The sequence below is a fragment of the Centropristis striata genome, chromosome 11, assembly GCF_030273125.1.
Source record: "Centropristis striata isolate RG_2023a ecotype Rhode Island chromosome 11, C.striata_1.0, whole genome shotgun sequence".
NCBI lineage: Eukaryota > Metazoa > Chordata > Actinopteri > Perciformes > Serranidae > Centropristis > Centropristis striata.
Window position 1 is genome coordinate 31829497 of NC_081527.1, and position 22431 is coordinate 31851927.

The following is a 22431-nucleotide window of genomic DNA, read 5'->3' on the forward strand; positions in this document are numbered from 1 at the left end:
ATAAAGAAAAGTGCAGAAGAAGAAGCTGGAACAGGTTAACATTTGACAGTTTTTCTTGATTCATTGATCAGTTGAGCAGAAAAAAGAAATGTAAAGAGTGGACTGATAGCCAATAAGCACATGTGATGTTTTTTTAATCAGTACTCTGATAATAATTACAGCCCCAGTAACCTTCTGCATTTCTGGTCTTCTACATAATTTAGGTCCAGACAGATATTTGTATTTCTGCGTTCTTGTGCATGAAACAAAATTTTCTGTTTCTGAAATTCATCAGCACCGTTTCAGTTTTGTGCAGCAACGAGAAGATGTAAATTTTTCTAACCTGACAGGTGACAGCTTGTTGACAACAACATGCAAATCGCCTGATTTCATGAGAAAAAAAAACATTAGAAGAGCAACAACCTGCAAGACTATCCTCCTTTAAATTAATTGTCGAGGTGCTTCTGCCATGGCTAATCTGCTTCTGTGTTATTATGTGTACTTAGCTGCACATATCTGACACTGACAACAATGTCACCTTGAAAAATCCTGTTGCTGCATTATTCTTACAGTACATAAAAACATTAAAATATATTATCTGATAAGCATCCCGGTGATGAAAGTAATGGCTTTTCTCGCAAAAAGAATCCACCAGCAAGTATTTTATGACCCACTTCCCCATGAAATGTTAATCTCGTCCAGCACTTAATGCTAACAACACACTATAATGTGAAGACGGAAAGTGTTGTTAGCCTGACTAATATGTTTGAACTTTCACAACAGTGTCTTCTATTATTCCTAAAAAGAAAGAAAGACACTGCTTCTGCTTTGTAACAAAAGTGAATCTGACACCATTAAACATCAAATGAATCAGGGGATTGCTGCTTTGTTACATCAGAATTGGAGATAAAACGTCTCTCTCTAGGACTGAATTGGGGCAACAGCCAGCTCGATAACACTAGTGATGTGTTTTTGTGCTGCATGGGGGGGGAGCAGACCTAATGTGTTGGCCCTAATCAATATTTAAAGTAATAGGGGAAGTTGTGTGCAATGACTAAGTAGCCTGTGGCCAAAACAGCTGATGACTACAATCAGTATGGCAATTGGCTCCAATTACAAATTAGCAGCCAGCGACATTAGATTATTTTGCTTTAACTTTTCCCAGTGGTTCAATTAAATCCCATCTTAATGAAATTAATAGAATATGGGGAGAATAATCAGGAATAAAGTTTTAATTTCCATCATATCTGTTTGTAGAGCACCACAATCTGCTCCGCATACTAATGAGTCAATGTTTGTATTTTAGCGCATTAGCTGTGCGTTTCCTAAAACTCCAGGTGATTGCCCTTATTATGGGATTAGTGTTTCTGTGAACTAATATTAGAAAGCAAACAATATGTCACCAGGCACAGAGGATGCTGAGCAGATGGTTCTGTTTGACGGTTCTCTACAGACATCTAGTGGCCAAATGCATTCATCACACACACGAGTCAACCTGATGCACTGACTGGAAGTGAATTCAATTTTCAGGCATTTTATCCAATTCATCACAGGGTGGCGCCACAGATAATCCATCAGAAGCACTTCTGCTCACTCAATGCCACTTATGAAGAGTTAATGAATTATAGCCTGAAGGAAAAATATCTAATTATGATCTTCACTTTGCCGCAAAATAGTGCATTAAGTGCTGGGACTGATTTTTAAATACTATCTAAATGAGCTGCATTATTACCTCAAGCAATCATTGGAGTCATTGGTCAGCCTCAGTCTTAAATCGCCTACAGGGTTGCATAGCAACATCCACTGTGAGGTTTACTCTCCCAGAGACCGACCACTCAACACATCATTAGAGAAATCAATATCACTAATGAGAGATGTTCTAAATTGAAATCGAAGTCTAGTTGGTTGGGAACCGAACGTGAAAAAGAATTTGGCCCGTAGCCCTTCAATTAAAATACAGAGGCTGACCTCATTAAGGTTTTCACACCCAGGTTGTCCTAAATCCACCTCAAATATCACTTCACTTTAGAGTCGTTTGTGATCCTGCGCAGTATGCAACTGTAGACTCAGCACAAACTTTATACTTAGGTATATGTGTATTTCAGGAACAGACAGGAACATCTGCACTGTCACCACGCACTGTTGAATACTAAAAACTGTTGCTCCTGTGTTGGCAAACTGACCATGAACGATATTTCACTCAGGTTACTTTTTAAATGAAATTTATATATGCAATATTCCCCATGCAATGATGCATTCTAAACTGTTGACTCTGTCAACATTGTATACAATGTTCCTAAATTTTATTTTCCTTTTGTACAAACTGTTTTCTAATTTCTAATTGTTTAAATTGTAAATCAATACTTTTTTTTATATTTTTTACTTGTTTAACTACTAATACCTTTTTTAGATTTCTATTATATACTGCTTGTTAACTATCTATTGGTTATTTTTAATTGAAGCTTCTCTCTTTCTCGCTATACACTTTGCTGCTGTAATACTGGAAATTTCCCCGTTGTGGGACCAATAAAGGAAAATCTTATCTTATGAAAGGGAATTCTTGTTATGCTTTAGGAAACTAGAGCATTTATTCCGCTGCATCGATTGCAGCCACTTCTCGTCCTTCATCAAACCACATCAAGAGCTAAAAATGTAACACATATTCTCTCCTTAATTATTGTTACCATTTGTTCTGTAACAATATTTGCAATGCAATATAATATGTTACTAAGCTATATACTGATATGGATTATTGTGTATTTGGGCTTTAAAATGTTATCAGATAGTATAGATCAAGTAAAAAAAAAAAAGACAGGGTTTTAAACAGAATCCATCGATCTTAATTGATATATTGATTTAATCAAATATTATGATGCAGAGAGACCATCAATACATATCATCTTTATGAGACACCTTTATTTTGAAATTCCTACTTTATAGTAAATAAGAGGTTTACCATTTTTATTCAAAAGAATAGCTTGTTTTTCATTTAAATGTCAAAAAGAGCTCAGTGATGAACAAATTTAAATCATATTTTAGTTGCTTTTTGTGAGTTGATATAAATGTAACTGACTGTGTTCAACTAATATCTGATATTGTCTCATGTCAATCGAAGGACCCTGAATTGAACCAAACTTTAAATCACATCGTGGCAGACTTTTGACATAGATATGATATTTAACGATATCACAAAGAATCAGTTTAATATCATATTTTGATTTTTACTCCTAGTTTAAAAAGAAAACTAAAGATAAAACTAATTTGCTATGCCTTGTTAAGAGCAGCAGCTTGTGCTGGATGGCTTTTGAGGAAAGGTTGATTTTACATCTAGTAGTAGTCTGCCTTAAAAGGTATAAAATGTAGGATTTTCCTAAAATAGAACACCCACTAAAAGTGTGTGTTGGTGTCTGTATCTGCAGAGACCCTGGTGTGTGCTTGTATTTTCTCTTTTCTTTTCACTTTGCTTGAATTAAACATTTTTAAGCACCACCCTTTGTCCGCAAAGTTGTAAAAAATGGCAGACAGTGCAAAAAAGGCAAATTTAGCGAAGTGAAAAAAAACAAGACTGAATCTGCGATTTGCCAGGTGAAGGGGCAAGTTTAGGCAACAATTCCCACACAGTATGGCTTTAAAGACACTGGAGAAGACACTTATTGTCGTATCAAAGCAGGTAAATTAAAGACCGATTTGGCTTTTCTTCAAAAAGCTGCAGTTCATACTATAATTACTATTTTGTAAGAAAATTAACATTAAATGAAAGATTACACAAATCAGAAAAACAAACAAAATACACAAAGCTTACTTCTGCTCCTCCTGCTTGATGGGGTCGGTCAGGCTGATGGCCTCCATGGTGAGCTCCACTTTGCGAACGCTGCCAAAGAAGTCTGTGATGAGAGCACTTCCTGGGTCCCTCAGGAAAAGGTCAGTGCGGTGGCCCGGTGTGGACACACACTGACTCTTGGGACATACTTTGAACTGAGGAGGCAGACGAAACACAAGCAGTAAGTTAGAAACATGTAACTTGGTGCAACAGCCATAGCTGGAGGCTTTATTCCCATTACAGCCCCTTGCTCAAGAGAACCAAATAAAATATTCTGAGTATGTAAATAATGCAAGTATCTACTCATGATGCTGTCTGGAGTTTTAGCATGAATTACATGCTCTGGGTCAGGAGTCGAGGAGTTTTAATACTCAGAGTGTTCAACAAAGAGTTTGTGTTTCCTACTTTTAAGATAGCCTGCTGCAAACAGGGCTTGAGCTGCAGTGGGAGGTGTTAAAATATGCAAAAGTGTGTGGAGAAGATTAGAGGAAAGGAGCATGACATTTATGCATGTCATCATCAATTACAAATCTTTCAGTGCCTGGTGTGTTACCACTTGTGGGGTTAATCCTCTTAAGTGTGTGATTCATCAGTGTGCTGTCCGACTGGGCGTTCCATTTGAAAGAAAAAGAAAATCATTAAACCGAGGTGAGCATTATCCCTATCAGCCAAACAGGACTTGAGAAACACACCACTGGGGTAGGATTTTGTTTGGAAGGTGAAGGCAATTTCTGTTTCATCAAAGGGCAAGTCTTTGCAGACTAGATTAAAAAAAATGGTGGTGGCCTCGCCTGAGAAATCCATAGTATCGATCCTTAATTCCACAAAATAGCTCAAGAACAAAGACCGCATGTCCAGGAACACGAAAATTGGAAAGAATAATAAGCATTAGTCAGAGCACATTGATTGAGCTCAGACTGAGTGCCAGAGTAAGGATTCGAGCTGTTTTGATTGTAACTCCTGGTTAGGCGAGGGGAGGTGGTGGTGGAGGTGGGGGGAGAACTGGCCCCTGCAGCCAGTGGATCTCTGCAGGAGTGTCAAAGATGAAAAGGGAGGTGCTGCTGAGATTGAGCCATGGCCCGGAGCAGCATGTACTCCCCATCACCACCATCATGTGTCAAAGGCCAGCAGCCTTAACAAAGTATCAGACATTCTGCTTCAAGTGCAGAGTCCTGTGTGACTTTCATCTGGCTGCTTTAGGGCCACAAACTTTCTAACACCAGACAGAGGAGCAGGGCAGATACGGCCTCGTAATTGGAGGCACCAAACCCCAAGAATATCTGTTGTATCAACTAATGATTATTTTATAATGATTTATCTCACAATTATATTTTGGATTAGCCAATTATTGTTATCACGAAAAAGGCCCATTCCAATTTCTAAGAACTCTAATTGAGGTCTTCAAATTGATTGCGTTGTCTGACCAAAATCCAATTATAATCAAGTTAAGTAAGCAAGTACTTGCAGTGGAAAAAACCTATAAGTATAGGCTGAATTCAGTGGATGTGTGGCATTCATGCATATAAAAAATTGGTTTGCCATTAAAAAACAAAACACTTTTATCAGCAGAGTTTTATCAGCTCGAGACATCGATACAATAGTATAAGATTAATTCTCCGTCTCAGACGTATGGACTCAAATTTGCGTACACAAGCTGACTTTCTTTCTGTTACGCTCACTTTCTGTCGTACGCTTGTTTGATAAATGAGGGCCAGTGAACACAAATACAAAGAAAACACAAATGTGTAATCTGGGAAACTAATGAGCATTTTCCACAATTTTCTGACATTTTGCAATAATTTTATGATTAGAACAAAATAGAATAAATAATTGGAAATAAATGTTTGTTACTCTATAGTAAACATGTACTCTGATGGTTAAAAGGCACACACGTCCTCACCAGGTCATTCATGTTGGCCTTGCTTGCAGGGTGGATGTCCTCCAGGAACTCCAGCAGGTAGAAGGTGTAACGGTCCATCAAGTGGACTCCAATGGCCAAATCTGGCTGGTGCTAGAAACACAAGAAAGAGAAAATTCAACACCCAACAGGACTTCATCACCACCAGTGCTTTGGTGACATTTTTTCTTAAATGTTTTTAAAATTCATTGATGAGTATTTTCTTTGGGTGACTGTCAAAACAGCCCAACACTCATATGCCATCCCCCACAAATAATTAATCCCCCTCAGGATCCATTTTGAGAAAAATGACACTTTATGCACAATTATACTGTCATCTAATCATGCTGTGTGTAATTTTGTTCAATTTATGTTTGAGTTGTGAAATTTGGCATTGTGACCGAAAAAACAAACTAGTAAATGGAGACCAACCAAAAGCTGCAGTTCAAACAGAAATGTAAGAATTAAATTAGTGACGAGTCTAGACTGTCATCAGCCTAAAATATACAGCGTTTTTGTAGACATGAGTTGAAGAACAGTGCTTATTTTGTATTCAGAGATGGTGTCAGGATGAAATAAACAGCACCAACACGAATTGCTGGGTAATGACATCAAAAGAAAAATATTTTGACAACTTGTCTTCAAACTATGCCACTTTTGCCTCACCCCTAATCATTGAGCCAGAGTGTGTAATGCCAAGTGACAGGGGTGTCATTCTGTCATACGGAGAGGAAACAGATGTCAAAAAGCGTGTCAGGTTTCACTTTAAATGTGTCTTCTCCAATGCATTATGCAGCAAGGTAAAACTAAAAAACATCTTTTTTATGATGAGTTATTATAATTTATTAAATAAATGCATACAATCCACCACTGCTGACAGACCATCAGTATTCTGTGCTGCGTATATCAGACTGGCACATGTCAGATGTTGACTATAAATAAATTACAATGGTGACACATAGTGTCATTCATAAATATCTCCCGTTATAATTAATTCTCATAGGCTAGTTACACAAGTAAAACAGAACTGTACAAAACAGAAATGTATATATTCATGTACGCCTTTCTACCATCTCCAACCAGTTTGACCATTCTCCTCTGACCTCTGGCATCAACAAGGCATTTTGGCTCACTGGATATTTTCTCTTTTTCTGACCAGTCTCTGTAAACCCTAGAGATGGTTGTTAGATCAGTAGTTTGTAAAATGCTCAGACCAACAACCATGCCACGTTCAAAGTCACTTAAATCACCTTTCTGATGCTCACTTTGAGCTTCAGCAGCTCGTCTTCACCACATCTACAGGCCTGAATGCATTAAGTAGCTGCCATGTGATTGGTTGATTAGATATTTGCGTTAACAAGCAGTAGAATGGGTGTACCTTATAAAGTGGCCGGTGAGTGTATAGGACAGTGTGTTTGTTCATTAAAAGTAAATATTAGATCATCTTTTCTTCATTCACTGATGCAGATATATACTGCAACGGTATTAAAGCTTGTTTTTGTAATTTAAAAAAAAGTCTTACATATTCATGTAGGTTAACATATTTCTGCATGTCTCTATTAAATTGTCCGATGACCAGCCCTTCACCTACTTGAAATTTATTACAGCCCTCTGGAAATAATATTAGACAGTATTACGTCTGAGCTAGTATGAATGTATTACCCCGCAGTTGCAATGCGCTATGAAACCACCCTGCTTATTAGAAAATCTGATTAACTGATTGATGACTTTCAATTTCTCTCTCCTCCACATGAGGGCAGGTAACTCACAGACAGGGAGTCCTCTCCAACTTGACTGCTGGCCAGAGCCATGAGGTTTGGAGAGTAGAACCGCTCATACATGGAGGCGCCCTGACAGGTGTCAATGATGAAGAGCAGCTCATTGTACCTGGAGACACACACACACACACACACAGATAGAGACAGACAGACGGACAGACAGACAGACAGACAGACAGACAGACAGACAGAGAAAGAGGGAGAGATAGAGAAAGACACACACACACACACACACACACACGATCAGAAACAATCATGTACATTCTCAAACACTAATGACAGAATACACAGCTGGCATATCGCTCGTCCATTTGTTCCAATAAGACCTGGTACAACACAAACCTTCGAGCCATCTTTCATACTGCAGTTGCCATGGTGACCAAGAAAAACCAACAGCTTCATTCAGTCGCTCACACCCACGCGCACCCCCCCCCCCCCAGTCGCTCGCCCCTTTTACTCCTTCCTCCCGTTCTCCCTCTATTAAAGACAAAATTCAACTTGAACTCCTTTCCCTTGTTTAGGCAAACATGATAACACTTACATACACTGATATTTTTGGCTGGTTTTGGGGATGATGAAGTCAGGTGGCCAAGTCTCTATGGTGACTGTAATTTGGCTGTTCAAGCCGGCAATTATCGCATCAACATCAAAGCTGGCGTCATTCATCTTTTATCTAGCGGCCTGGGGCCTGACTGTAACACAGACTCTCTATTGACAGGTTTGGATGACAATAGAGGAGCTGGTAGCAGAAAGCCGCTTTTGCTCATTTGGTCTCTCATGATGCACAAATTAAAAACTGCAGCAGCACCTTAAAAAGCTGCAAATTCTATTTATAAACAAGAGACAATCTCTCCTTCACAATAGGGTGTGTTAATACACACTGCCTGGCAAATTTATTTATATATATATATGGTCTCATATTGGCTGCAAGCTCCTGAAATGAATCAAATCGTGTTGTGACAGACTTTGTGATATCAGCAATATCATTTTGTTATCCAAAAAAATCAATATAATACCGTGTTGAGATGAAACCAGTGATTACACCTCTTGTAACAACTGACATGCCGCTCCTCGAAAACAACACGTCCCATCTCTTACAGGAGATGTTTATATCTATACGTCGCTTTGTTTCATGCAACTTAATGTTTGTAAAGCTTCTGCAAAACTAATTGGCCCTTAGGGGAAAGAAAGACTCCTCGCAGCAGAAGAAACAGTATTTTACGTTTCTTCACAGGGACCCTTTTCTGTCATTTTCCATTTTATTTACCTTCTTTTCTGCCACATCTGCTCGAAAGCGTCAGCCAGTTCCACATTACTAATCTCCTCGGAGTCCTGGAACTTCAGAAAGCCATTTCCACCATGGCCTGTTAAACAAACACGTGTTATTAATAATTCATTCATTGCTGATTCATAATGCAAAAAAATTATATGGAATGGTAAATGAGATGAATATGGAAAGGGCTGGCAGCGCTTCACACTGTGTGGGAGAAGCAACTGAAACTACAGCAGAGAGGACTGTGGCTTCATTCAGCCGCAGATAAATTAGAAAATGTTTGATAAAAATGCTTTGTACATTTTAAAATACATCACATCATTCAATATATGAAAAATGATGAACTAATTATGAATATGTTGTAGATAATGGTCAACAATTACAACAAAAAACGGTGTACACAAAAACTGCTTTCTTTTTGTATTTGAGTTTTTTTGCATTTTGATTGTGGTGAAACAAACATTCCACCTAAAAGCAAAACACTGAGTTTGCGGTCAAATTCTTAATGATTTTAACATCAGGGCCAATTCAACTGTTTTGTGGATTATTTCATCATTCCCATGCAGTCTAATCAAACACCTACTACTACCTGAAGTCATTTAAAGAGAATATGTTTTTAATGCAGCAAAAATAAACAACAGCTTAGTGCCCAAAATGAAACACAGTGACAAGTTAGAGTTTTATCTCTGTAGTGTCATATAACAGGTGGGTAATCTCACCTGTAACAAAGACCACTTTCGCTATGATCATAAAAATTAATTAGCTTGAATTAATTCAAACATTAACCTTTGAGGAAAAAGAGCAGAGGTGCCGTTTCTCCATTCTGTATTTAATGCGTCAGTTGTTGAGGTCGTCATCTACTAGCTGAATTAATGACGAGATGCTTCAGGACCTGATCCTTTCCTGCTGTAAACATTGCTATGATCTTGCTCTCCTCCACTACACCTATAACAGAAAGCAATAAAAAGCTCCCCCTCTTGAAAGTCATTCTGAGATGTGAAAGGACTGGAGTCTTAAGCTAAAGCAGAGGTGGAGACATTGTGCGAAAAGTGCGTACACACCGATGCTTCGGTTGTGAAATAGCTCCCATATATAGGAGTAGGGTTGCAAAAAGGGTGGAAAATTTCCTGTACATTTCCAGAAACGTGAAAGAAGTTAAGCTGGGGAATTTTGGAAATATTAAAAATAAAAAAAAACATGAAATTTCAACTGATTTATTTGTTAGTATAACTCAATTACAACCCCCCCCCCAAAAAAAATCCATTCAAAAATGTTGAATGAAAAAAATTAAAAGAGCCCCTCTCCCTCCAAAAAAAGTCTCATTCAACATGTAAATGTTCAACATGTGATGGAGGAATGCACGGTGCATGTAGGGCGCGTGGCCTCAGTAGCCCTGCAGTAAGCAATGTTCTGTGTGCATGTGATTGAGGAGTACTTGCATGAAATCTGGTTGTTTTAGTCACGATTATGCAAATTTCCCAACTATATTAAAGTTTCCTGTTAAGGGGCAACCTTCAGTTTCGTAAATTCCCGGTTAATTCCGGTTTGTTCCCATAAATTCCCGTTAATTCCAATGGAAAGTTTCGCACTTCGAAAATTCACAGATTGAAACCTTAATTAGGAGTGAAAGTGGAGTATTACAGGGTGGGTTTGTCCCTTACTTACCTGTCAGGTAGATGAGGATGTTGCTGCGGTCATCAGAGAGGAGGCGTTTGGAGCGGGGAGTGCTGGGCGGCAGCCTGCCAGTCAAAACACGCAGGAAGTTCTCCACTGTCACCTGAAACGTTAACAGGATATGGCAACAACTGTCATAAACTAGCATGAATCAGAAGTTTTACAGCATGAAATGAGCATCCTATAATTGAATGCACATAGAGAGAGGTTAAATAAAAGAGTGAGTTGATTGGGACTGAAGAACATTTCACCCATCACAACTTTAAAGTAAACTTTTGACCTAAATCAGTTGGGTAATTATAAGGTAACTGCTCTACTTATCTTTTAATTAAACTGTGAGAAGCAATTACTCATTGTATTTTCTTCTTTTTGCCCCTCTTCATCTTTATCAGCTTTTCTTGCACATGATTACCGTTTGACAGTAAACAGGGATCAGTCGTGCAGTGTTTACTCGTGTTTAAAAGACCAGCACAAAGCAGAGTAAATAATCAAAAACAAACTGTGATAAAGAGTGGATACGCCACTGGGGCTCTGCCTTGTCGTAACAAACAAAACACTTGGGTGCTCCTCTATTTGAGAATGCAAATGATATCAAGTCATTTCCTGCTCAATAGACAGAGCAAACAGTGGACAGTGTTGACCACAGCCCCCTCCAGTCCACTACTGCACCTGTACATTATCTGAATACGATCTGCCTTTTTCAGCCTTAAAGGTATTGAAATGTAGATATTAGCCTTTAAGAGACAAACTGGCTTTCTAATAAAAACATTGTTACAGTTGTGTGTATGCGACTGAAATGTGAACCGACCTCATATCCTCTGTAGTCCACCTCCACATCGTCACCGTACACATTCAGCTCCATGTTCTTGTGACTGAACACTGTGGCAGGTTTGGGGTTTCTGTGGTTACAAGCCATGTCATCAGCCAGCATGAGAACTATATGGCTGTAAAAGGAGAAATGACACGGACAGTTCATAATGATTACATTTAAAACCAAGGAAAAAGGACAGATGCTGCAATACATCAAAATGCAGAAGACAAATTCTGATCAATAAATTTGATACCAAAAAAGTTTTAATGTAAGCGCACTTACACAACCTACTAAGCACATGTTAAATATAAATTAGATCAAATATTTTGTGGTGCACTGCCACAACTTACTGAAAATATATTCAGCATTTTGGTAAATTGTATTCAACATTATTCCAGTCACTAACTTAGTGAAAACCGGCAAAAGCAAACCACTTTAAAGTAAAAGAGACGTTCTGAATTTATAACAAGACATTACCTCATTCTGAAACAGAATGCGGATCCATTATCATTTCATCTCAATCATCTTATTTTCATAATCGTTGATAGTCGAAATCGGAATTTAAAATAATATTTGATTAATTGTCCAGAGCGTACAAATAGATAATGTGCAAATCATTTTGCCACAGTGGTATCTGTGCAGACACAAATTAACAATGTGTACAGTCAATGGCAGAGCAGTTGAAGTAAAAGCCTTTGACCAGCATGTACTTTAAAAACATTAACAATCCTAATGTCTTTCATGCTGCTCCTTTTAGAAGTATTCTGGCCAGGGTAAAAGGCAGTTAGAGCAGCATTAAGTCTGTTACTGGGGACAAAAGTATGTCACATTAACTTAGACTGAAGACATTTCTTTAGAGCCAACAGCTGATGGATGGGACACTGGGATAAAATTGACTCGTTCTGTGACAGCACAAAATATTAAGTTTTCTTACACCTAGCTAGCCCAGAGAGGTAATCCTCCTGTTTTCTTCAATATCCTCACATTTACAGTTACTGATTTGTCTCTTCTTGTTAATCTCGAAATAGTCAAAATATGGAGGGGAAAAAATCTTAGTTGCATTGTGGTTTTTTTCTTGAAAGATTATATCTGGATGCAGAAAAGTCAGATTTCGACCGTGCCAAAGTAAAAATGTATGATATATATATATATATATATATATATATATATATATATATGTTTGTTATCGCAGATATTTCACCACATTTGCATATAGTCAGAGTATAATATATGTTGCAGAGCAAACCAAATTAAAGCATGTGGATTTTAGTCAGTCCATTGTACCTGATGTGTAAACAAGCTGCAGATCAGAAATAAGCAACAGGCCAGTCTCTTAATAGAGACCATTATTGATTATTTGTTTTCTTAACATTTCCGACAGTATGCCAGTGTTTGAGAGCCATAATTTTTTACAGTAAGAGTATGAGTTATTGCAAATGAACCACTGTTCGTTCATTCATTCATTATCCTTAACTGATTATCTGCACTCTGGTCGCGGGGGGCTGGAGCTGATCCCAGCTGACAGACAATCACGCTCTCATTCAAACCTACGGGCAATTTAGTGTCACCAATTACACTTAAGTGCATGTTTTTTGGACTGTGGGAGGAAGCCGGAGGACCCGGTGAGAACCCACGCTGACACGGGGAGAACATGCAACCTCCACACAGAAGAGCCGCGGGCCGGAGTCGAACCAGCGACCCTTTTGTCGACCCTTTTGCTGTGAGGTGCTAACCACTACACCACTGTGTAGCACTGAGCCACTGCTGGATGTTTAGAATTAAATTAATAAATAAATGCATTTACACAGCTACATTGTGTCTAACTAAAGAAAAAGACAATGGAGGTAGATTCATCTTTATAATTTAATTATGGACCGTTACGTACATTGACTACTATATGTTGTATAAGTAGCAAAAATAAAAAAAATCTAATGTAGAGAAATCAAAAATGTTGGTGCATTTATACTTGTTATTTAATTGCATCAAAGCCCTATGAATAGAAATCAAATCATGAGGTGCCTGAATATTCCCATTTCTAAAACTTAGCATATTTTGAGGAGAAATGTATGAAGTTTTTTTTTAATGGACATTTTTTTCTTGCACTGAATTATAAACTGTTTCTTTCTAGAGTCAAAACTACAGCAAAATAACAACAAGCGTGTAATGGCTGTTAAAAACAAAACAAAAAAACAATTGCATGTTTAGCAACCTCCAACACATCAGTTGAAAACCAGAGAAAACCAGGACCACTAGAAGAGGCTTGTATCTGCTACTAAACACCTCATAACTAGAAATTATTCCAAGGTTGTCTATACCTCCAGATTAATCCACTAATACATATTAAACGATGACACACAATAAGGACAGAAATTGTATCACAGTTACCTGTCAGGAATACCCAGCCTCTTAACACTTCTGTAGACGGACAGAGTATTGGCCACATGACGATAATTGAACCAGAATCTGGATGTGCACACCTGTGATTCACAGAAGCACAATTAGCATTAAGTCAGCTACAGATGTAGCGTTTAAATCGATTGATACTCACCAGAACAGCCCAGTTGTTAGTATGCCCACTGTTGAAGAACTGCCCTGCGTTATCCTGAGAAACAAGTGTAGAAAGATGTATAAATTAGTGTTTTCTTTAATCTAGTTTCAGCTCGTACAAGCTATCACTTATCACCAAAACAGCTAGCATTAAAGCACAGGTGGCTAACATGGGAACGGCATTTCTAGGTCAAATTCAACATCAAACAAACAAATTGGCAGGATGCTTATTCCTGCATGTGCAAGAAAAAACACTCACCTCGATATTAATGCTGTTGGATGATAAAAATGTGGAAAATAAGCTCAATAAAGTGAGTATTTTCATTGTGCAATGTTGTTAGCTGTGTGCATCGAGGAAGTGAAAACCGGCGACTTCGCCCAGGAAACGCTTCCGGTTGGAGGCGTTTCAAAATAAAAGCTTTAGTATGGAGAAAGAGAATGGACAAAAATCATCAAGTTTTAATTAATAAATAAAAAGGGCGAGTGAAGGTTTCTGTAATTACCTCAGGGTTATATGCCAAAAATATTTTATGGTCGAGCAGGTAAATCATCACTATTTAAAGACTTCACAGACGTATTCTTCAGATGATAAAACCCTTCTTTTCTTTGTGATCAATTATTTATTGTTTTCCAACTTAAAATAAAATGGAATATGGGTCAAAGCAATATTTCCTTTGATTCTACTGTTGAACATACCAATTATATAACTCTCCATTGGAGAGTTATGTTTTGCAGGGGATACATAAAAACATAAATCACATACAGTTTACATGCATACATGCAAAGTGAAAGAATGGAAAATAAGTAAATTTAAAAAATGCAATCCTATATTTAGTACTTTAGAGGATAAATATTGCATAATATTATGTGTGTAATGTTTGAAAATAAGATGCAACTGGTTTATGTACAGCTTATCATTAAAGATACAGATACAGAGCGCTTGTAGAGGGAACAAATTGATTTGAAAGCTAAAATCAAGATAACATAGATTACAATTAATACAAGTCAGTGCATGTATGGATTGCTTTAGAGGCACTCGAATAGGACTTGCAAATTTGATTTTATTGTGTGTTTTTAATATTATTTCTACTATACAAATGTTATCATATTTCAGCACATAATGGCATTTGATTCAGCATATTTGTTGGTGTTGTTGTGGTTTTTTAAAGTGGTTTTGCATGATGTGGCAATTCATTTTTAAGTAGAACACTTAAGGGGTTACTGTACACAGATGACTGCATGCCTAATTTAGTGAATCATTATTTGGCCATATATGTCAGTTGAAAAAAAGCAGATTAGACATCAAGTGATGCTGACAGCTTCATATTCAACTGCCCTCTTCTGCTAATTGGTGAGGCTCCTCGTAATGAAGAGTGACATGTATATCACAGGGAGCAGATGTCAACATGCATGTCATGTTACTGCTGAAGAAGCTTATGTGTCTGGAGCCCTGCAAGCACAAGGTGAAGCTATGAAAAAAAACGATCCTTCATGCAACTCTAACATAACATTGCAGCAAGCAGGAGGTCTGCCAAAAAAGCAGCATCAAAATCAGTTTCGACACCCTGCGTTGCGCCTTTACTGTTCTGCCAAGCACTTCAATCCTCTGGACGTCTCTTACTTCAGCTGCTTTTTGACCTGCAGCATCACTGCCTTTGCCTGCAGAGAGCTCATCATAGGAACATCCTCCTTCAAATGCATCACATTAGAAAATGAAACAAGCATATCGCTCCAACAAAACAGTTCCCGGTCGCATAAATCTAATCATGATTCCATTTTCAATCCATAAATTAGCATTTTCCTGTCAGGCTGTTTTGTCCTCAGCAGCGACTGGTTCTTGGTCATGCATGAAATGTTATTCAGATGGAGCGATCCTCACTAATCTGAAGTTGTTCTCTGATATAACCGACAAGGACACTTAATGTCAGCTGTCCAGTTGTCAAGAGGATTAGTGGCCTATAAGGATCAAATCCTATGCTAACAAAGTGGCCTATTCGTGATGCCTAAAAAAAGCCTGGCTCCAGTGGAATTCAACTTTTGAACTGTTTACATGCACAACCGAAACTAAAGATATACATCGTTATGCAAGTTAAGTGATGACCTGCAGCCACACACATGCACACTGCTATAATTAGCTGCACTGAAGCATGTCATTGTTTTAGTTTATACCAGTCGGTCAGATATTTTGGGTTTCCATGCTTTTATTTATTTGTCTGGGAACTTGCACAAGGAAAGGACATGTATTGTTTGTTTTTTTTAACCAGATTTAGCTACAAGCCCTTCCTATCTTATTTTGTTTTTAAATTGCAGGGTGCTGAAATGTGACTAAAAGTAATAATAAAACTAGATAAACCAGAGGTACTTTACTTGAGCACTTTGCAATTACTACCTACTCTACTACTTTTTGAAGGCAAATACTTTACTTTCCGCTCCACCACATCTATTTTATAGCCTATCAAAGACAAGCAGTACATGAAGTATCTAGAATTTATAATTAGCCTTACTTTTACCAACTGCAACATTAAAATAATGTACATGCATAAATAAATATTCTAAACTAGTAATATGAAATTGAACTTTCTGCATATGTGTTTGTACTTTTACTTCAGTAACTTTTTAATCACTTTGAAATACTTTCACTAAAAGAGTATTTTTACACTGTAATATTGCAACTTTTAATCAATAAAACCTCTGGATAGTTCTTCCATCACTGATTGTGATGAAGTGATTTAGTTTAGTTTAGTTTAGTTTATTAACAGTACTGTATTGTATTGTATAATACAAAAATAACTGCCAACACTGCAGGATCTTTTCCCAACAAACAGTTATATAAGAAAGCAGAATGCATCATGTTTGATTGTTCAATCCTTTATATCAACAGTTTCACTTTCTGCCATCTGGAAACCTGCTCAGACTTCCACTAAACCAACAGATTCAAACATTCCTTTATACCCTCTGCCGTCTCTCATACATTTGTGGAGGAGAAGGTTGTTGGAGAAGGTTATTTAAAAGTCTTTAGTATTTTTAGTGTGTATTTATGGTTTATTTTATGTAATTTCTTTTATTTAATGATCATTGTGTTGAATAAATGTGTCCTGTGTTTCAGGTTATCTTTAATGTAGCATCACACTGCTGCTAAACGCTGCTGCAGCCTCACTGGGGACAGGCCCCCAAAACATTAGGAGTGTATGGTAATATATATAGTTTTGTGATACTCTATCAATTCTCAAAAACCCTGCATTGATTTGTTATCAATAGCTTACATCCAAAGTTTTGTAGCAGACAAAAAGTAATGCTGAAATGATAAATGTCAATACAAAACTTAATGTTCTGATTGCATTAAAACATAAACCTATTTTTTTACTCAGACTTTATGCGTAGGATGATGTGCCCTTTAGGAGTTTTTTCTAAAACTAGATTTAAAAATAAATAAATCACAATATCAGTATATTACCTTGCTTACAGTATCACAATATATTAAAGTATAGGTAATCATAATCTCTGTACCATGATACATATTGTAATGCCAAATTCTTGCCAATACACAGCCCTACTTTAAAAATTGTTAAAATGTTGAGCTTGAAGTTGCATTCTTGATCTTGACAAAAGAAATATAAGGAATAAAAAAAGATGCTCAGAAAGGCAATGAGATATGGTTGAAAGCTTTGGAAACACAAAGCAAGAGGACCTTTTTTTCTAGTATGCCTGTATTTCTATGGTTACCAACACTGTAAAAAAAAAAAAAAAAAGTTAAAAGTTATTTTCCACAAATTTACTGTATTCTTTTATAGGGTTTCCTTATTGTTGTTTTTCTACATTCAGAGCCATAAAAAAGTAAATTAGTTTTCTTACAAATATGATATATTAAAATCTCTAAATTAATATAATTAGAAATTATAGATAGATAAAACAATATATAATAAATGTTTACTAAATAAAATACCAAACAAAATATCAAAAATACACTTTGTATGGTTGAATGGAAAAATTAAGACAACTTTAAATTGAATGTAAAGAAAAGAAAACAAAGAAAAAGTTGCTAAACACTAACTGTCATATAGCTAAAAAAAAAAAAAAAAAGAAGACAAAAAATACAAAGTAATTTAAAATATATGTATATTTTTTAATACAGATATATACTGTATAGTATTCGTATTTAAAATATTTTTTTATGTAAAATAACTTCCTTTTTTTTTTACAGTGCAGTCATACCCATTATAAGCATCAACTACAGTATCATAACTCGTATATTTATAATACTTTGACCCTTCTGTGTTACTGTATCCTGTCGCCACCAAGCTTCCAGGCTGACTGTAGCCGTGTGAAACACGCCACGTCGAGGCGGTGGCGCGTTATTTGGCACAGCGCGCACCACCTCTGTGCCAACGTCAGGGCACACACGGTGCGTGCTGGAAGCAGCGCGCTGTAGGAGGGGAGACGGACGCGCCACGCATCCACATCACCGACGAGGGTGGCGCGGTGGCATCGCCTGCAGGAATCCAGTTGTAAAGTCCACACATACACACACGAGGCGAAAATGCGCTGAGGGGAAGCTGTCTGGTGGAGCTCGGTTGATTACCAAAGATTACCTCACGGCGCTGAGACATCTGAAGAAGAAGGAGAAGAAGAAAGAAAAAACACGCTCCGGACAAGTTGTGATTTCACAGGAAATCCGACTGGAGATGAATACCAACGATGCCAAGGAGTATCTCGCACGGCGGGAGATACCTCAACTATTTGAGGTGAGAGATGGTGTCAGCTTTGTGGGGATGAGATGATTATGTTCATTCATACTCATCGATGCCTGTCAGAGAGAAGCCAAAGATCTCTTTATGATCCGTAATTCATCTTGTTATGGCTGATGGGGATGCGAATACGCGCCCACGTCTTGATTAAAATAGTGATTTAAACGAGAATAGAAACGCTACTGATCATCATACTGCAGTATACTAATCATTTTTACAAACTGCTTCACTGTGTTTTTATTGCAATGTGTAATCATAGTTAGTCAAGCTGTAATTAAACCAAACATTCCATTGCGTCATTTAGAATTAATTATTAAAATTGTTCTCAGCTGGAGACTGTATTCTTTGATCATTTAAAAAAAAGATATATATATATATATATATATATATATATATATATATATATATATATATATATATATATATATATATATATATATTTAAAGTCCATAATACATTTTAGAGGGTAAACAATGAATATGAATATGAAGAATATGATAACAATTAATACATTTAAGGAATATTATTATTAGTAGTACATTTATTGTTGACAGATATGTTGGTACATTGTGCAGATAAAAACTGTTTAGAATTCAGACTCAAAAGTTTCTCAGTTTGAGCATTAAATATGTTGTCTTTTAACAGTTTTCATTCACATATATGATGAGCAAGATGAGCAAATTATTGTTTTATTTATGTTTTAGACAACGTCCCAACTTTTTTGGTATTGGGGTTTAATAAGAAGGTGTATAAAAATGAATGAAGTCTCTCTAATAAACTATCTATTAAGCAGCAATAGACATAAGTATAATAATGAATTATAATGATAATGGTTGATTTTCCTGAGGGGATAGTAAATTGCCTCATCCACTTAATTAGACTCATTCCCAAGTGCAATGCAGCTAATGTATGCAAGCAATCGCTGCTTGTTTATTTACAGCCAGTTCAAATTACACTGAGCAGTGAAGTGACACATCGTCATAACTGGGCCGTAATTTCATTGCTTCTTATGTGAACGTGTTTTCATTATCAGCCAGCACATGAAGTTGTTTTAAGCTGGGAGAAGCTTTGTGCTTTAATGCTACTGGCGGTGGGAGCTGTTAGAGGAGGGTGGAGATGAGGCAGGAAGTCCCAGAGGAAGGTATTGTTTTTAAAAATTCAGAGGCGAGGGGAGCAAATGTCACACAAACATACACTCGACTTGTGTTTTGACGTGGAGTTGGTTCTCACAATCATCAGCGGCTGGCTTTCCTCCTCGACAATAACAGCCTGGCAAACAAACACAGAACCCAGATGACCTGAGTCCAATTTCATGGGTTTCTGATGAAATTAGATCTTTTGTTCCCCCTCTGGTGGAGCCAAGCCAACCAGATCTGCACTTCAAAACTTCACCTCATTAAAGGCGGGCAGCTCGCCACCAGCACACCGTCACAGAACAACACATCATAACAAAGATGTAGTGAGAACAGACATCTCCTCCCTCCCTTTTTTTCTCCTCATAACGTACTCTGTCCATTGTGTTCTCCAGAGCCTGCTGACAGGTTTGATGTACTACCGGCCTGACGACCCTATTGACTACTTGGAGGGCTGTCTGAAGAAAGCCAGGGAGCTCGGAGGACCGGACAAGGTGCGGTGGGATACCTTTGTGGGCCAGGAGAAGAAGTCCCTTCCCCCTCTCAACGGCGGCCAATCACGCAGGTCCCTCTTCAGAAACGGTGAGCAGTGAATAATGATAAACTTTGTTTCATAGCACCTTGCATACATGAGATGCAGCACAAAGTGGCATTACAGGCACCAAGTGCTTCACATTGAACTGACATAAAGATGAACATAATTTAAAAGCATTCAATTTACGAAATGCAAGTTAGAAATATTGATAATAAAAAAAGGCAACAGAGGAGTTGTGTTTGTTGGGTCTGTTCCATGTGCACACCTTTTTCGAGTCTTACAATACCAACGAACACAAATTCACAGACTGGTTTTGTCTAATCAAAATGAATTCCACAATAATTCATCCCCGGATCAGACTCACAGGTTGCTCCACTTGGTTGACATTTCATTGTACAGTAGAAGTGAACAAATCGATCATCTGCAACAATTTTGCGATAATTTTCCAGCAGGAAAACCAAATGTTTGAAGGTTCTAGCCTAAAATGGGATGAAGAGATGTTCTGCTTTAGTTAGTTCTTTAGGTTACAAACTGTTGTTATGGACAACTTTAAGCTGCTGACCTCAACTCGTCAGATTTCGATGCTTGGTCAGAGCTTTCCATTACCTTCAATATATATCTACCCATTTTAGAATTGTCTGTGCAACAAATGCTATATTTAAGGATACAAAGGGGTGCAAAGGTGGTTAACTTTGACCAGGGAGACCATATAATGAGCTTTGGATGCTAGTGGGGTACCTTGTGCGTCTATATTTGACGAGGTGAGAATGAGAATATGTTGACAAAAGACATTTAAAGGTACAATATGCAGAAATTGTCACTTACTGTTTGTAAACATGACATGGCCCCTCCTCCTCAGCTCTGCTTGGTGTTTCTCCTCGCTGTAATTGTCTTTTTCTTGGCGCTGTGTCCATTAAATTTTGGAGCGTCATGCCCAAAGGGTGGCGCCAAGAAATGAGAAAAGGATATATAGAGACAGAGGGCCTGCAAATACATACACAATCACACAGTCCTCATTACTGAGTTATTGAATGTTTCTATATATTGGAAAATCCTGCATAATATACCTTTAAAGACATCGCATAGGCTCAAGAAATGTGTGATAGGGTTCCGTTTTTTACTATCTAATTACATTTTTAAAGTCTAAATGATTAATGTATTAATTGACAAAGCCATATAATTCTGCAGATTATACAAAAGTGAAAATACTTTTTCTTTTTTTTCTGCATATTAGACCTCTGTTTAATTCCAGTATTTTTTGTTTATTAACTAGAGGCAAAGAAAAAGCTGCCAAAGGAGCCAAAATATATATATATCTATTTACTTTTTTAATGGATGAGGGCAGCAGAACTTCTTTCTCTTCTTCACAATCACAATTGACTCACAATTGGACAGGAAACAGTGTAGCGAGCCCTCCTGAGCCCCTCTGTAGAAACATTGTTAAAACTGTTGTGTGACTCTTCAGTAGAAGCCTTTCAGAGCGGTGTGAGATGGGAGGCTTTTTCTCTGCAGCTACAGCGTGAAGCGCAGCTGTGTGCATCGACACTCTCACATAGATTCATTTTCCAAAAAATGCCAGAAGCGTTTGCTGAGACACCAGAGCGCCCACAAACACACCACAGCACAAAGGTTAGAAGCAACCGCTGTTGTCAAACCACCACGTCCAGTGTGCAGATCTAAGCCTTATATATCCGCCTGCTGCCTTCACTGACCTGGGTCAGCCTGTAACCTTACAGTAAGAGACAGTGTGTAGCTAATCATTTACGTCGAGATTCCAAACGGCTCTCTATTCATCCGTTATTCAAGCTGTGTTTTGTGGTCTAACCAGTGAAGGAAGATGCAAAAGTGAATGCTAATGACATTTTCTATTTGCATTGGGTTATTCACTTCCTTGTTTGATGGTGCATGTGGAGCATGGCAGCAATGTGCCCAGGACGCATGATATGATCAAGTTTTATGTGTGTGTAAAAACTTTTTTAGCATCTTTAAGCTTACAGGCACATCCCTCAGGCCACACAACGATGCAGATATGAACCATGGCTGCACACTAAGTCAAGATTTTATCAAAATAACAATATGGATGAGTGCAATATCCCAATTGTTGGAAGTGCAATATTTACTAAATGCTAAATATGTGTCAAAAACATTCTGAATTAAGGGTTGTGGTGCTGCAGTGATGCCCCATACTGCAAATAATACTTTACAGACTCTACAAAACAAATCGTATGATAATCATTTT

General features: G+C 37.6%; 2 protein-coding genes across 2 annotated transcripts in view; one reads left to right on the top strand and one right to left on the bottom strand.

The window, feature by feature from the left end:
- pigk (phosphatidylinositol glycan anchor biosynthesis, class K) overlaps window positions 1-14165 on the bottom strand; it is a 34419-nt gene extending 20254 nt beyond the window's left edge. The window contains exons 1-9 of the mRNA XM_059344788.1: window positions 14039-14165; window positions 13781-13834; window positions 13618-13709; window positions 11230-11365; window positions 10413-10524; window positions 8742-8838; window positions 7466-7583; window positions 5700-5810; window positions 3782-3954 (exon numbers count right to left, since the gene is read on the bottom strand). Of these exons, the coding sequence (XP_059200771.1) occupies window positions 3782-3954; window positions 5700-5810; window positions 7466-7583; window positions 8742-8838; window positions 10413-10524; window positions 11230-11365; window positions 13618-13709; window positions 13781-13834; window positions 14039-14104 (959 nt within the window). The 5' untranslated portion in view covers window positions 14105-14165. The remainder of the gene's footprint in view (window positions 1-3781; window positions 3955-5699; window positions 5811-7465; window positions 7584-8741; window positions 8839-10412; window positions 10525-11229; window positions 11366-13617; window positions 13710-13780; window positions 13835-14038) is intronic.
- A 3906-nt stretch (window positions 14166-18071) lies between these two features.
- Window positions 18072-22431, top strand: part of ak5 (adenylate kinase 5) — a 104801-nt gene continuing 100441 nt past the window's right edge. Inside the window, exons 1-2 of the mRNA XM_059345341.1 lie at window positions 18072-18521; window positions 20053-20239. Of these exons, the coding sequence (XP_059201324.1) occupies window positions 18462-18521; window positions 20053-20239 (247 nt within the window). The 5' untranslated portion in view covers window positions 18072-18461. The remainder of the gene's footprint in view (window positions 18522-20052; window positions 20240-22431) is intronic.